This window comes from Cibotium barometz, chromosome 21 (genome assembly GCF_041138505.1).
Source record: "Cibotium barometz isolate CiBa-2024 chromosome 21, ASM4113850v1, whole genome shotgun sequence".
NCBI classification, from domain to species: Eukaryota; Viridiplantae; Streptophyta; class Polypodiopsida; order Cyatheales; family Cibotiaceae; genus Cibotium; species Cibotium barometz.
Window position 1 is genome coordinate 42,301,775 of NC_141066.1, and position 14,718 is coordinate 42,316,492.

At 42.4% G+C, this 14,718-nt stretch overlaps 1 protein-coding gene across 1 annotated transcript; it reads right to left on the reverse strand.

Annotated features, from left to right (window-relative positions):
• Positions 1 to 5,022: 5,022 nt before the first annotated feature.
• On the reverse strand, positions 5,023 to 6,529 carry LOC147627188 (uncharacterized). The gene has a single exon (XM_086815814.1). It carries the CDS (start codon positions 6,385 to 6,387, stop codon positions 5,488 to 5,490), a length of 900 nt encoding a protein of 299 aa, XP_086671940.1. The 5' UTR covers positions 6,388 to 6,529; the 3' UTR covers positions 5,023 to 5,487.
• Between the last annotated feature and the right edge of the window lie 8,189 nt (positions 6,530 to 14,718).

Consider the following 14,718-nt stretch of genomic DNA (forward strand, 5'->3'; position numbering starts at 1 on the left):
CTGCACTCTACTTGCTCTTGTGATCTCAGATTTTGTTATCATCTCCGTTGCGTATTTTGACATGGTATCAGAGCCCTAGGCTCTTGAAAGATCTTGGGAGTTTTCTGAGCAAGAGGGGGATTGTTGCGTTGCTGATTGATGGACTGTTTTGGACTGTTCGGGAAGAGAAGTAGCAAGAGGAAGGCAGGTTAAGTAGCTGGACAGCCACTTGCAGGTTAAGAGTTTTTTTTCCCACCGACCCACCCTTTTCAGTTACATCCCCGCGATGGCAAATTTGTTAGAGATAGCTAAGAAGCATGTGAAGATCCCAACTCTCCCCACGTTCCCAGTGGACCGTCAGTTGGACGGGAACAATCATGGCATCTGGAAGGTTATGATGGAATCTGTGCTGGAGTCATATGACCTTGCTGATTTCATCGTTATCGAGGTTCCACGGCCGGAAGCCGAGGAAGGGGAGTTACTGTCAATGAAGAAGGACCGTGAGGCACAAGCACAGATGTGGGATCGTATCAACGCCAGGGTCCGGTCATTTATTTTCCTCAATTGCACACCACAAGTAATCAATCACGTAAAGCATATGACGTTGGCCAGAGACATATGGCAGCACTTGGCTTCTCTTTATAAGAAGAGGATCTCCTTGGAAGTGTAGATGCGGGTTATGAAACCTGCAAAGTCGTCGATGATGCGGGAGCACATTAACAAGCTGGGGGCCCTTCAGGAGGAAGTCCTCCAGGCTGGGAAGGAGATATCATCTAAAGACATGGCCATTACTTTGCTGTCCCGCTTGCCTGCTCGGTATTCTGCTTTCTACTCCTCTTTGATTACGAGGCTCAGCACCATTACCTGGGAGGAGCTTGTGCCCATGGTCTTGGACCAGGAGAAACGTTTCACGAACCCTCCTCACAGCGGAGGTTCGGAGGCCTTAACTGGCCAACGGTCGAAAGGCCGGAAAAACAACAAAGGCAAAGGGAAGGCTTCACCGAAGAAGTCTTCTGAGAAGAAGCCTGACTCAGAACGAGAGAAACTGAAGGCCGAGCGGTCCTGCAATGATTGTGGCGAGAAAGGCCACTACTGGAGGAAGTGTCCTAAGCGGACTGGGAAGAGTGCTGATTCTTCAGTGCTTCAATATTATTTATGGGACTTCATTTAAAGTTTGAGAAAAAAAAACAAATAAGCATTCATTTTTTTGCTTTTTATTTTTTTGCAATTAAGAGTGGTGTCTTCTCACTTATTCCATCAAATGTTTCACTTTTATTCTTGAAATAATGATTCTTAATACTTGAGACATATGCACATTTGAAGTGATAAGATGACATTTTTTAAATATATATATATAGTTTTAGGTCACATTAGCTCCTCTCTCTCTCTCTCTCTCTCTCTCTCAAACTTCCCATGCACTTTTCTTCTATGGATATTAGAAAACTTCCCATGCAACTTCCTTCTATGGACATTTGAAAACTTTACTTGAAGTAGAACTCAATATTCCTTCTATCCATGTTGGTATGCATAAAAATTAATGTGTTGTGCAAATTACACATTTTCCTTTGCAGTTTCATGATCTTGTACAGCCGAAGCAATCTATCTACCATGATTACTATCCTTTTACAAAGTTCAAATTTTTCACCGCAAAGGATGCCCGAGAATGGATTCTTGACAATGGTGCTTCCAGGCACATGACTCCGTCCCGTGACTTCTTTCTGGATCTGAAACGGCAGTCAGGTCGCATTTTCATTGGCGACAACTCCACCATTCCGATACACAGTGAGGGCCGGATGGAGATTATTCCGGACGGCAAGGGGAGCAAGCATGCCTCCCATGTTCTTTATGTCCCTGCTCTTGGTTTTCATCTTCTGTTAGTGCATGAAGTATGCAAGACTGGCTTTCGGGTGGAATTTGAGGAGCATTTCAATTGCTCTACGGGATCGTGAGACTGGCCAGGTTGTTTGGGAAGGCCACAAATTCTCTGCACTCTCCTCAGTGTGACAGGTTCTCAGGTCGGAGATCTGTGGCACTTTCGTTTTGGCAACTTAAATGTGGATGCACTGCGGCGAGCTTTCCAGGACCAGATGGTGGTTGGCTTGCCGGATGTTGGTAGCAGGCAAGGACGTTGCAATTCTTGCATACGTGGTAACCAGCACAAGGAATCCTTTCCGAAGCAAGCTTCCAGGCGGGCTTCAAAACCATTGGAGTTGATTCACACTGACTTGTGTGGACCTCAGCAGACACCATCAGTGGGAGGATCTCTCTATTTTATGCTGCTGCTTGATGATTGTACCATATTCACGTGGGTCTACTTTCTTTTACAGAAGGACCAAGCTTTTGCACGGTTGAAGGATTGGCACGTGATGGTGGAAAAAGAGTCTGGATTGCAAGTAAAGACTCTCAGGGCTGACAAAGGGGGTGAATTCTCCTCGAATGTATTTCTCAGATTTTGTGCAGATCATGGCATCAAGAGGGAACTGGCCAATACAAGATCGCCTTCAGAGAATGGAGTTGTAGAATGCAAAAACAAGACTGTGGTGGAGATGGCGAGGACCATGCTGGAGCATCGTGATCTTCCTTGTCCACTTTGGAGAGAGGCTATGGCAACAGCTGTCCATACCCTCAACCGATCTCCAACGACTTCAGTACCTAATATGACTCCATTTGAGGCATACTTTGGCAGGAAACCTGATGTCTCGCACTTCCGTGTTTTTGGTAGTGATACGTATGTACATATTCCGAAGAAGCAGAGGGGAAAGCTTGACTCCAAATCCCACAAGCTTATATTTGTGGGGTATAATTCTCTTTCCGAGGGATACAGATTGTATGATCCAAATACGAATGAGATTGTTGTCAGCCGGGATGTGGTTTTTGATGAGCATGTTCCAGTATCCACTGTCGAGGAGCCGCCACTTCTTGGAGATCCAGAAGAGTCTGATGATAATTCCCAGACTATTGTTCTGGTTGATCCACCTCAGTCAGTACAGGAGGTTGAGCCCACAGCTGGAGTAGAGCTACCGCACCAGCAGGAGGCTCCACGATCAGGTGGTTGTTGGACACCCTTCGGGAGTCAAGTGTCACGGAGTTACCCTCCGAGTGGACCACAGAGGACGGCCCTTGAAGATCGCACAGTCCGCGACAAAAGCAATACAACAGAGCTTCTTCAAGTAAACTATGCTTTGATGTCTCGTATTATGCGGAACAAGGAGCCCACTTCCGTGAAGGAAGCCCTTTCACAGGATACTTGGAGGAAAGCCATGCAAGTGGAACTTGATGCCATCGAGAAGAACAAAACATGGGAGTTGGTACCGAGGCCGTCGAAACGATCAGTCATTGGTATCAAATGGGTCTTTAAGACCAAATATGCGTCAGATGGGTCGGTGGACAAACAGAGATGACCGACCTAGGCTTACTCCACTTCTTTTTGGGATTGGAGATCTGGCAAACCCAGAGGGGGTTTTTCTCGGCTTAGGAGCGATTTCTTGGAGCAGTAAGTGGTAGCCAACTATTGCCCTATTTTCGACAGAGGCAAAGTACCGGGCTACTTGTGGTGCTACTTGCGAGGTTATGTGGCTGCAGAGGCTGCTAGGCGAGATTGGGTTTCCACAGAAGGAGCCCACAGTCATCCAGTGCGATAACCAGAGCTGTATAGCTATTGCTCGGAACCCGGTCTTCCATGCCCGGGCCAAGCACATAGAGATACAGTATCACTTTGTTCGTGAGAAGATCTTGGCTAGTGACATCTTGCTACTTATTTGTTCGACGAAGGACAATGCGGCGGACCTCTTCACGAAGTCTCGACCTCAGGCTATGCTCAAGCAGCACTCCAGCTCCTTGAGGGTTGATTTCAAGACCAAGAGATGAGAGGGGGTGTTAGAAGTCATCTCCTGTCTTTATTAGACACCAGGGCCTCTGTTGTGGGTGTGCTCGCCCTGTATAGGTGTTTTCTCATTTTTCCCCACTCCCCGTATTTTATTCCCCATTTTTCCATGGTGTGGGTGGCTGCCACATGTTGGCAGAAGCAACTGGAGCTGGCCGACTGCACTCTTTTGCACATGGAGCTGGCCGACCTGCTCAATAGGGGTCGTGGGTGATTTCTATGCTGGCCGACTGGAAGTACCCAGTCGTGTGGGCTGGCGGAGCATCTCAGCACTGGCCGACTGCAGTTTGGGGCCATATAAATATGCCCCATTGCCCCCACATTGTTGTATTCAGTTTTCATTGCGGGATCTTGTGTATAGAGAAGAGTTACACGCCTATCTCTCTCCTTCTCTTGTACTATTTATTTCCTGCACTCTACTTGCTCTTGTGATCTCAGATTTTGTTATCATCTCCGCCGCGTATTTTGACAAGTGACACATCTTGTTCGCCAAACTGCAAAGAGAGAAGGTGGGACAGTACAGGTGTACGGGAAGAAAAAACAAAGAAAAAGCCTTTCAAAGCCAATTATAGATTCTTGAAAGGGGAAGTATCTTACTAAAAAAAGGCATGATCTGATTTTCAAAATGGAAAAATTAATGACGCTTGGAAAAACATGCTTCCTTGCTTTCCAAAATCATTCTTGCTGCCCAAGTAAAAATCCCCTGACGGTGCAGCAACCCAAACTTCGTGAAAGTTTCTTTCAACTGATCACAAAAAAATGTCAGAATCTACTAGCTACCAACTTATCAAGCTTCTAAGCTAATATGAAAAGTTCCGCTTTGCCATATCAAATACAATGACAAGACAGCCAAAAGCATCACCATAACACTTTTAACCATTGGGGCATAAATCATTACAAAGGCACATATCATAACTTCACTAGTAAATCAAATGACAAAACAGCCAAAAGCCTCGTCATAGTATTTTTAACCATAGAGGCAAGCATAAATCATTAGAAAGGGGTGTATCATAACTTCACTGGTAGAATTTAGCACATCAGAAGTCATAATGTAGCATTCAACTCATACTTACGGAAGGTAAAACTCGGCATCAAACAACACCATAATACTGGAAATACATAAAGACACCTGCCTGATCGAGACTCCTTTCCAGAACTCATTACAGCAAACGAATGAAATAGAGATTCCATGAATCAATTAGCATCTCAATCCTGAAGCATGCATGAGAACCAAAAGCAGATAGCTATCATGACATCTTCGAGACACCCGTAGTCGCATTCGAGTATACCTCACTATCAAGTCACATTCATGTGCTCTGACAGTAGGTACAGCGAGATTAAAGACATTTAATGTTCCCTTTTGTATTTCGTCAGAATTCAGCATAGAGACACCATACCAGTGCAAAAAAGTAAAAGTCACCTGCATACAAACCTGTGACTTGACAAAAAAATTGAGTCTCCTATCCAGATTTTTTTTAAAGAGTACACTATGCATTGCCTTCCATTTAAAATAGTTTAAAACATTGATTCCAACACTCCCAACCCACTGAGTAAACATAAGGATCAAAAACCTGTTAAGATGCTCCTGGAGTGCAATGTGAACTCTGTGTCATGCATTGCATTAGCTACTGCTGCGGGGGCTGCTGATGCTGAGGAGGCGGAGGCAGCATGCCAGGGCGAGGCACACCATACATCTGGGGACCAGTGGGAGGAGCCATGCCAGGTCTGGGGGGACCAGTGGGAGGTGGTGGCATACCTGGACGAGTAGGGGCACCCATAGGAGGGGGGCCTCTCATCATCTGAGGGGGGGGACCCAAGGGGCGTTGACCGAAGGGAGGTGGAGGCATGCCAGGGCCAGCCATGGGTGGGGGTGGAAGGCCAGGGCGAGGGGGAGCTTGTTGATAGCCAGGGGCAACAGACATGGGTGGAGGGCGCATGCTGGGGGCGCCTGACTGCATCATGTTAGAGGTAGGGTTTTGGGGGGTAATGGAGAAGGCAGGTGGGGGGCGCATACCCTGCAACGGTCCGGCAGTAGCAGCGGGAGCTGGATATGTGATCGGCCCGGCGGAGACTTGGGGGACAGGAGGACGAGACATCTGGGGTTGCATCATACCTGGGGAGGGGCCGCCTACGCCGCGGACAGGGCCGGCGAGGCCGGGCTGAGCTTGAACGAGCGGTGCCGTGGGGATGCCACGGCCAGCAGCTCTTCCTACGCCAGGGCCAGGCTGTGCCAACGCTGCCTGCCGGCCTCTCGAATCCTCCTGCAGAGGCGGGCCTTCCACGGTCATGGACACCACTTCCTCGCCTCTGAGCAACAGCAGGCCAAGCGTCCTCCGCTCTTCGCGCTCCTCCTTTGGCATACCGACCTTCGGGGGCAGGCGGCGGAACTCCTCGCAGTCGCCCAGAACCAGATTCATATGGCGGTCGAAGGCCATGAACTTGCCCACCAGCTGCCGCCCGTCCTGAATGGTAACACGCATCCTGTAGTTAATATACTGCAACATCTTTGAGCCCCGGGACGACATGGTAGCAGGAACTCTGTGCTAGGTCTTTCTCAAGCTTGAAGAGGAAAAGAGCTCAAGAAGTGTCGCAATATATGCTTTTGCAAATACTTTCTCTCTCCCTCGTTTCTGTTCACCCTAACACTCAGAGTCGAGGGTTTAAATCCTTTTATTGGATTTCTTCCATTAGGGTCTGCTTTTCTATAGAAAAAAGAAGGAACCAATAGGCTCCTAAAGTGAAACATTAATATTCAATTTTTTTGAGTGCAAACATTAATTCAAATGTTCAAAAATCACAGTCGAATCTAAGGAAAAACATCTACTCCACATTAATTAATAAATAAGAAAAGCACTGAACATTTTGGTCACACGTTAGTATCACATGTTGCTTATTGCACATATAAGTTGCTTATAGCATATTCAACACTACTTATTACGACATATATGTTGAGATATCAAGCTCAGCAGTGCGAATAGAGGTGAGACACTAGGATGGCGACTATGCTCTTATGCCACTGGCATGGTTGGCGAGATTATGGGTGATATGCCGGCTAGTGGATTACACAGCCATTTTGGTTTACTAGAGTTATGGCATAGTTATAATGCCAGCTCATATAGTCGAGTTTACACTATGGACCGATCTTTGTATGTTATAGTAGGAGAGTATTTTCCCTTATAGTATGTACTCTTATCTTTATGTTATGGTTGTAGTAGTGAAGAGAAGAGAATATAAGAATATTCAGTAGAATATTCAGTCGTCCATCTCTCTTGTGTGCTTGTCTACTCATGTGTGTGTATTTACAAGGAGCTCAAGCTCACCCTCTTTTCCACATTCTTATCATGGCATCAGAGCGCCAAATAGTGTGAAGACCTCAAGAGGCAAGCAAAGGAAGCGATATACACGTGTAAGGGTAACTCCATCTGTTTCCCTTTGATTTGGAAGCAAATCTTTGTAGGTAGCTTCTAGGCAAGAGCAGTAGATAGGCACAACAATAAGGTGTACTGTCGCATCTAAAGCCACCCTTTGCAATGAAGCAAAGAGGCATAATATTGTGTCGGTGATGTTCGTAGACCTCAATGATTTTAGAATATAGATTCGAGGCCATTTTCGGCCCCATTTCGGCTATGCAAATGTTCCGTAGGCACTTTGTGAAAGTGTCAATTTTGATGTGTATCCCTAGTTCGGTGCAAAGCTGTGACAGAAATTTGGGTACAAGATTGTACAAAGAATCTGAGATTTGCAGGTTGTTGGTGGATGTATGTTTATGTAATTGGTTCACATATAGTTGTGGTATAATAGGTTTACAATATCATATATATTGGAAATTGCCAGGTTTGTTGTAAATGCAAAAGTTTTGCAAGCACTGATTCATAAGTTGTTGCAGGTTTCCATGTCTGGCAATCCATCCTAGATTGTGAGTGAGAAGTTAGACAAAAATAACTTCCAAGCATGGACGTTCATGATGAGAAACTTCCTCATGGAAAAAGGATACTAGGAGTTTATTTCAAGTGACAAGAAGGAGCCAAAGCTTTCAGAAGAAAATGTCACTCCTCAAGCTTTTAAGTCGTGGCATGAGAGAGCCAACAAAGTGATGTATTGGTTATTTGTGAGTATTTTGGATGCTATGATTGGTCATATACAGGTTGCAACAACACCTAATGATGCATGGGATACCTTGGTTAAATTGTATGGTACAAGTACCAAGGCAATAAAGATGGAGTTAAAACAAGAGCTACATAAATAATGTGCAGAGGAATAAGATGGGGATCGGTGATTACACATTGAAAGTTAACGGGCTATGCCTCAGCTCTACGGAGCTCTGTTGATGAGACGACTTGTCGATTACATTAAACAATGGGCTTGGCAAAGAGTATGATCAGTTTCGACGGACATCTATCCAAACTCGGTAAAACTTTCCAAACTTTGAGGATCTTATAGCCCTTTCTATCACTAAGAAGATGAATGTCGGAAGTAAATTATCTTTTAGAAATATGTAGAAGTAAGCCTTCTACACAGACACAGGTAGAGGTAGAGGTAGATCATCATTTAGAGGTCGAGGTGCTAACCATTTTGGAAACAGAAATCATGGGCAGCAAAACAATGGGAATCTAATGTACAAACATATGAACGAGGCCACTCTAGAGGTAGGGGGAGCTAGAGAGGCCAAGGTGAATCGTAAAGAAAGTGTATTGGAAGTAGCATGGAGTACTATTACTGTGGTACAGGTCATATAGCAAAGGAGTGTAGACTCTTTGTTTTGGATGTAGTGTTAGATGCAGATGTTGTTCGAGGATGGGAGTGGATCAAAGCCACATAGTGCAACTCTTCAAAATATTAAAAGTGGAAAGCTGTAGCAAGGGAACCATGTATCTTAAATCAAGTAAGATGAAGATAAAAGTGGGCAACTTTTTGTAATGTAGCATATCCTTACTTCTATGATTGCAAGGAATCTTGGAGACGTATAGTATGTTGATTTGGGTGCTTCTAACCACATGGAGAGTGGTTTAGAGATATACAGAAAATGGAAAAACTAGGGTATGTATGGAAAAGGTGATGATATTACACATCTTATTGCGCATATTGGTAAGGTGCCATCATCTATGTAGGATGGCAAAATGAAGTACCTGGCTGATGTACTTCATGTTCCAACAAACATTACAAAGTATTTGAACAAATGGTTGAGCACAGTCTGCAAGTGAGCTAAAGTTTTCATAAATGTTGTGTAGAAGATTTCAATAACTAGTGTCGCGTGGTTGCAAAGGGCAACAGAATTGGAAGAATGTATATATTGGATGTAAACATGCTTGAAGTGAAGGTTGCAATGTTTGCACATAGTACGGATATAATTGTAGACATTGAAATTTGGTATAAACGTATCGGTCATGTCAAAATTCAATAGTTGAAAAATATGTAGGCCGAAGTTCAAAGTAGATGGAATGCTCAAAGTATATGAAGCATGCCAATTGGGAAAATCGTCTTAAGTATGCATTTCCACATCATAGGAATGTGAGTCAAAGACCATTGGATGTGGTGCAGTTTGATGTTTGGGGACCAATAAAGATGGCATCAATTATAGGATGCTACTATTATGTATCTTTCATTTATGATTACACTAGGAAGGTGTGGGTTTACTTCATGAAAGAGGATGTGAGTCAAAGACCATTGGATGCATATTGTTGAAGTTGTCCATGCATTGATGAATGACAAAGAGATGCCTGATTATTTTAGGGCTAAAGTAGTAGCAACTACAATTTATATTATGAACAGAACCCCCATTGCCAGCAGTTCATGACATGATACTTGAACATAAGTTTACTGGCAAAAAATCAAATTTGGCACACTTGAAAGTGTACATTGCTTATGTATATGTGCCAAATGAAGTGAGAAGAAAATTGGATCCCAAGGTAGAAAAATATATCTTTATTGGATACTCTCTTAATTAGAAAGGTTATAGATGCTATAATCCCACTACTTAAGATGCAAGTGAAGAAAGGTTATAGATGCTATAACCCCACTACTTTTGAGATGCAAGTGAGTCAAGATGTTATTTTTAATAAGATGAGTAGCTGGTATACACATGGAAAGGCTATAGATGCTATAACCCCACTACTTGAGATGCTATAACCCCACTACTTGAGTAGCTGGTATACACATGGAAAGGTTACAGATGCTATAACCCCACTACTTGAGATGCAAGTGAGTAGGGATGTTATTTTTTATAAGATGAGTAGTTGGTATACATGTAGAGGCTGATGTAAACAACTATATGCCTCCTTGTGGTTGCAGCAAATGGAGAGAAGAAATCACATGTGCTGAGTGAACCTAGAGAGTTCTCTAGCAGTGGGTCTATTATTAGACCTTGGTCAAGAAGGTTAAGGTAGAATGCCAAGAATTTCAACGCAGTGGGTCTATTATTAGACCTTGGTCAAGAAGGTTAAGGTAGAATGCCAAGAATTTCAACACATCATTTGGTGGTTCTACAAGTGTTAAAAATTCAGCAAACTCACGTATCACATAAATCCACCTTTCATAGTACCTAATGTTTTAGTTGATTATTCATTTGTCGATGAGATAGAGAATTGATGAGGAGTTTGGGATCCTGGATATTATTGTTACACGAAGTGTACAAAGAGCCAAAGTAGTGTTGAGAACACGTAACAATGATCTAGGTGTTTGCAAGTCTATGAGGATCAGTATACAACCCATCATTATGCTTATATGGTCAAAGTAATACAAGAGATAGATCTCACTTATTTTGAGGAGGCTCTTGGATATAAGCATTGGGAAGATGCCATAGATGAAGAGATGGCTTCATTGGTTGTTGCAATTGAGATATGGGAATTTGCATAAGGAGAAGAAGGCAATTGGATGCAAGCAAGTCTATAAACTAGAATTTAGATGGGTCTGCATGTAGGTACAATGCAAGATAGGTAGCCAAGGATATGCATAGACCTATGGAATTAACTATGAGGAGACTTTCAACTAGATTACGAGGATGACAATAATGAGAGCAACCATTACTATAGCTATAGCTAAGAAATGGTATTTACATCAGATGGATGTAAAGAATGCATTTCTACATGGTGATTTACACGAGTAGGTCTACATGGTGTAGCCACCAGGATATGAGGACCATGCACACCCAAAGTTTGTTTGTAGATTACATAAACAGACACCTAGAGAATGGTCAGACAAGATAGGAGAGTATCTTGTTGTGCTTGGATTTCATATATCTACATCAAAATTTTCACTTTATGTGAAAAAGACTGACATGGGCATTGTTCTAGTTGTCATCTATGTTAATGACTTGATTGTCATAGGGGATAGTGATGGTGACATTTATAAGGTGGAGATGCTCTTTAAAAGGAAGTTTGAAATGAAGGGTTTGGGTGGGCTGTGGAATACTTCCTGGATATAGAGATGAGTAATGGATATATAGATGTGGATTGGGCTAGTAGTGTCTCAAACAAGAAAAGTACTAATAGCTTTATGTTTTCTTTTGGGAGCGTTTCTATTAGCTAGAGCAGCAAAAACAAGCAGCCAACAAATTTCTTTATTGAGTATAGAGGTTTTGAGTATAGGGCGGTGGTGCTATGGGCAACATGTGAGGTAGCTTAGTTGCAGGAGCTATTGGTAGATATGGGTGAGTCCATTGTTGCAGGAGCTACTATATAGGGCAGTTGTCATTTGCTGTGACAACATGAGTAGCATACATTTAGCAAGTAACCTAGTGTATCATGCTAGGATGAAGCATATTAAGTGCATTCTTACTTTGTGAGGGAGAAGATTCTAGCACATGATATGGATTTGGTGTATGTTAACATAGAGGATCATGCAGTTGACATCTTTACGAAGACATTGGATATAGAGAAGCTCTGCAGGTTCAGGAGCTTGCTTGGAGTGCAGTGTTGGAATGGAGATTAAGGTAGCAACACACATAGATGTAACAAGCAAGTAGAGATAGATAGAAGGTAGATTGAGGAGAATGAGTGAAGTGACATGATAAGGTCACTTACACACACTTGTAAGAGTATGTACACATGCTAATGAGTGTGTACACACGCTCGAGGGAAAAAACTTGCTAAAGAGGGAAAAAGTGTCCGAGCCCATTATTAGCCTATGGCTACATATCACTACCATATAAGTGGCTACAAATCCCCCTGTAGGGATGATGTGAACATGTATAGGGATCATGTAGCTGATTAATCCCCAAATGGCAATAGCCCAAAGCTTTGTGAAAAGCTTCAAACTTCTCTTGTGAGAGAGCCTTCATGAACATATCTGCCACATTGTCGTGTGTAGAGACATAAGCCAAGCTAATTTCTCCTGCAATGAACCTTTCCCTAACATAATGATAATGCACCTCAATGTGCTTTGTGCAAGCATGAAACATTAGGTTCCTCACAATTATGCACTCTGGTTGTTAGTGAATATGGAGATGGGGGATTGTTGTCCAACACCAAGATTGCTAAAAGGCATCTAAGCTACATACACTTTGTAGTCCGCAATAAAAATATACCCTATACTCAACTTCATAGCTCGAAGTGGCCATTGTTTATTACTTTTTTTTTTACCCATAAAATACATGAATCACCAAGATGAAAGCAAAAGCCACTAGTGGGCACTTGCACGTCATAGCATCCAGCCTAAATGGAGTCATTGAAAGCATGCACTTGAATATCACCCCTCTTAGCATACATCAACCCAAGGGAATTTAGTGCCCCATAAGTATCAGCATACTCACTTAAGAGCCCTGTTAATGCTTATTTTTAGGATTGTGCATATACTTGCTTAACTAGGAGACCCCAAAACTGAATGTTTGGCCTTGTATTGCATAGATAAATGCATAGATAAATGAGGCACCCAATAGCCTGTTGATAAAATGATGCATCAAATGGTTCACCTACATCATGGAGAGATTGAGCCTCGCCCTTGTCTTAACTGGTGTAGCAAAGGCTTACAATCTTTAAGATCAAATCGAGTTAGTAGTCTTTGTATGTACTTTGACTGCAACATCACAATACCATCATCACGATGCATAAACTATGTGCCCAAATAATAATGCAGTGAGCCCAAATATATTATCTCAAATAATACATATAATTTAACCTAAGGCTGTATAAAATGATGACCAAAAATGAGAGAGAGAGAGAGGGAGAGAGAAAGAGAGAGAGACAGAGAGAGAATTCCCCTCCCCCACCCCCAAGTGGCGTGGGGGAGGTGATTTTTTTAAAAAAATAATTAACCTTTTTAAAATATGCTTTTAGAAAAAAAATCCTCTCCCCCATCACCCAAGTGGCAAGCTTGCCACTTGAGGGGTGGGGGAGGGAAATTTTTAAAAAATAAAATTATTTTTAAAAAAATGATATATATATATATATATATATATATCTCCCCAAGAGGTGAGCTCAGAAAAATTATTAAAAAATAAATAAAAATTGCCCCTCCCCCACCCCCCAAGTGGGTAGCTCACTACTTGGGAGTGGGGGAGGGGAATTCTCTCTCTCTCTCTCTCTCTCTCTCTCTCTCTCTCTCTCTCTCTCTCTCTCCACCGCAAGTGGATTTTTTAAATTTTTTGAAGCTCTCTATCTTCCACCCATTCTCTCTCTCTCTCATAAAATTTTTTAAATATTTTTTTTAAAATTCCCCTCCTAACCCCTAACTCCAAAGAATAAAGCTATGCAAAAGTGATTGTAGAAGTGGAAATCTCTATCAGAAAAATAATTCTAAGAAAGCCACGATGAGTGAAAACAGTTTTAATAAACAACTTCTGAAATGTAGGCTTGGGTAGTGAGGTTTATAAATGTAGCTGTTTAGAGGAGCCTGATGTTGGGAATCTCCTCTTTGCTCGATGAAGATTCCATGTAGTTGGCTTCTTGGTTCTTGAATATGCATTTCTCTTCTTTGTGTCCAATGGCCACACTTTGGCTTGTGTTTGAGTCTACATTCACTTTGATAATGTCCCATTCTTCCACAGTGAAAGCATTTCTTTATTGTTTTGCTGAAGAATGCATGTTGCACAGTTGTGCTTCCTTGCTTTAGCTCTTTTTCTTCTTCTTCTTCAAGAAGAGAGGAGACACATCCTTTAAATGTTGGTTTTGGCAAATTGTTTAGTGTAGTCACTAATGTATTGTACTCTTTTGGCATGCTTTTTAAGAGAATGGCTAAAGCATATTTAACTCCTATCTTGGAATTTATGCCATCTAGTTGTGTCATTATGTTTTTCATCTTGTGCTAGTGACTAACTGAAATTCATTTCTAGTCCATAGAATTCAATTTTAAGATGAATTTCTTAATTTTTTGCTTTAGCTCCAAGCACCGACTTTAACTTTTCCCATGCATCTTTAGCATTATCCTTATGATCAATGTGGTGAATAAGATTAGGCCCCAAGTGTAACCCAATGAGTGACAATGCTTGCTCATCTTTCTCTACCCACTCATTAGTGTTGTTATTAGGTGCATCTTCCTTAACCATCTTCCATAGCTTTTTGTGCATTAAAAGATATTTTATTTGTGTGGTCCAAGTGTGAAACCCTTCCCCAGTGAACTTCTCAAGATTAAGAGATATTTCATTTATGTGGCCCAATGAGTGACAATGCTTGCTCATCTTTCTCTACCCACTCATCAGTTCTGTTATTAGGTGCTTCTTCCTTAACCATCTTCTATAGCTTTTTGTGCATTAAGAGATAGTTCATTTGTGTCACCCAAGTGTGAAACCCTTCCCTAGTGAACCAAGTGTGATATTTCATTTGTGTGGCCCAAGTGTGAAACCCTTCCCCAGTGAACCATCTTCCATAGCTTTTTGTGCATTAAAAGATATTTCATTTGTGTGGCCCAAGTGTGAAACCCTTCCC

Bases quoted from the DNA above. Each gene is read 5' to 3' on its own strand.
- LOC147627188 (XM_086815814.1), bottom strand. From the start codon at position 6,387: ATGTCGTCCCGGGGCTCAAAGATGTTGCAGTATATTAACTACAGGATG.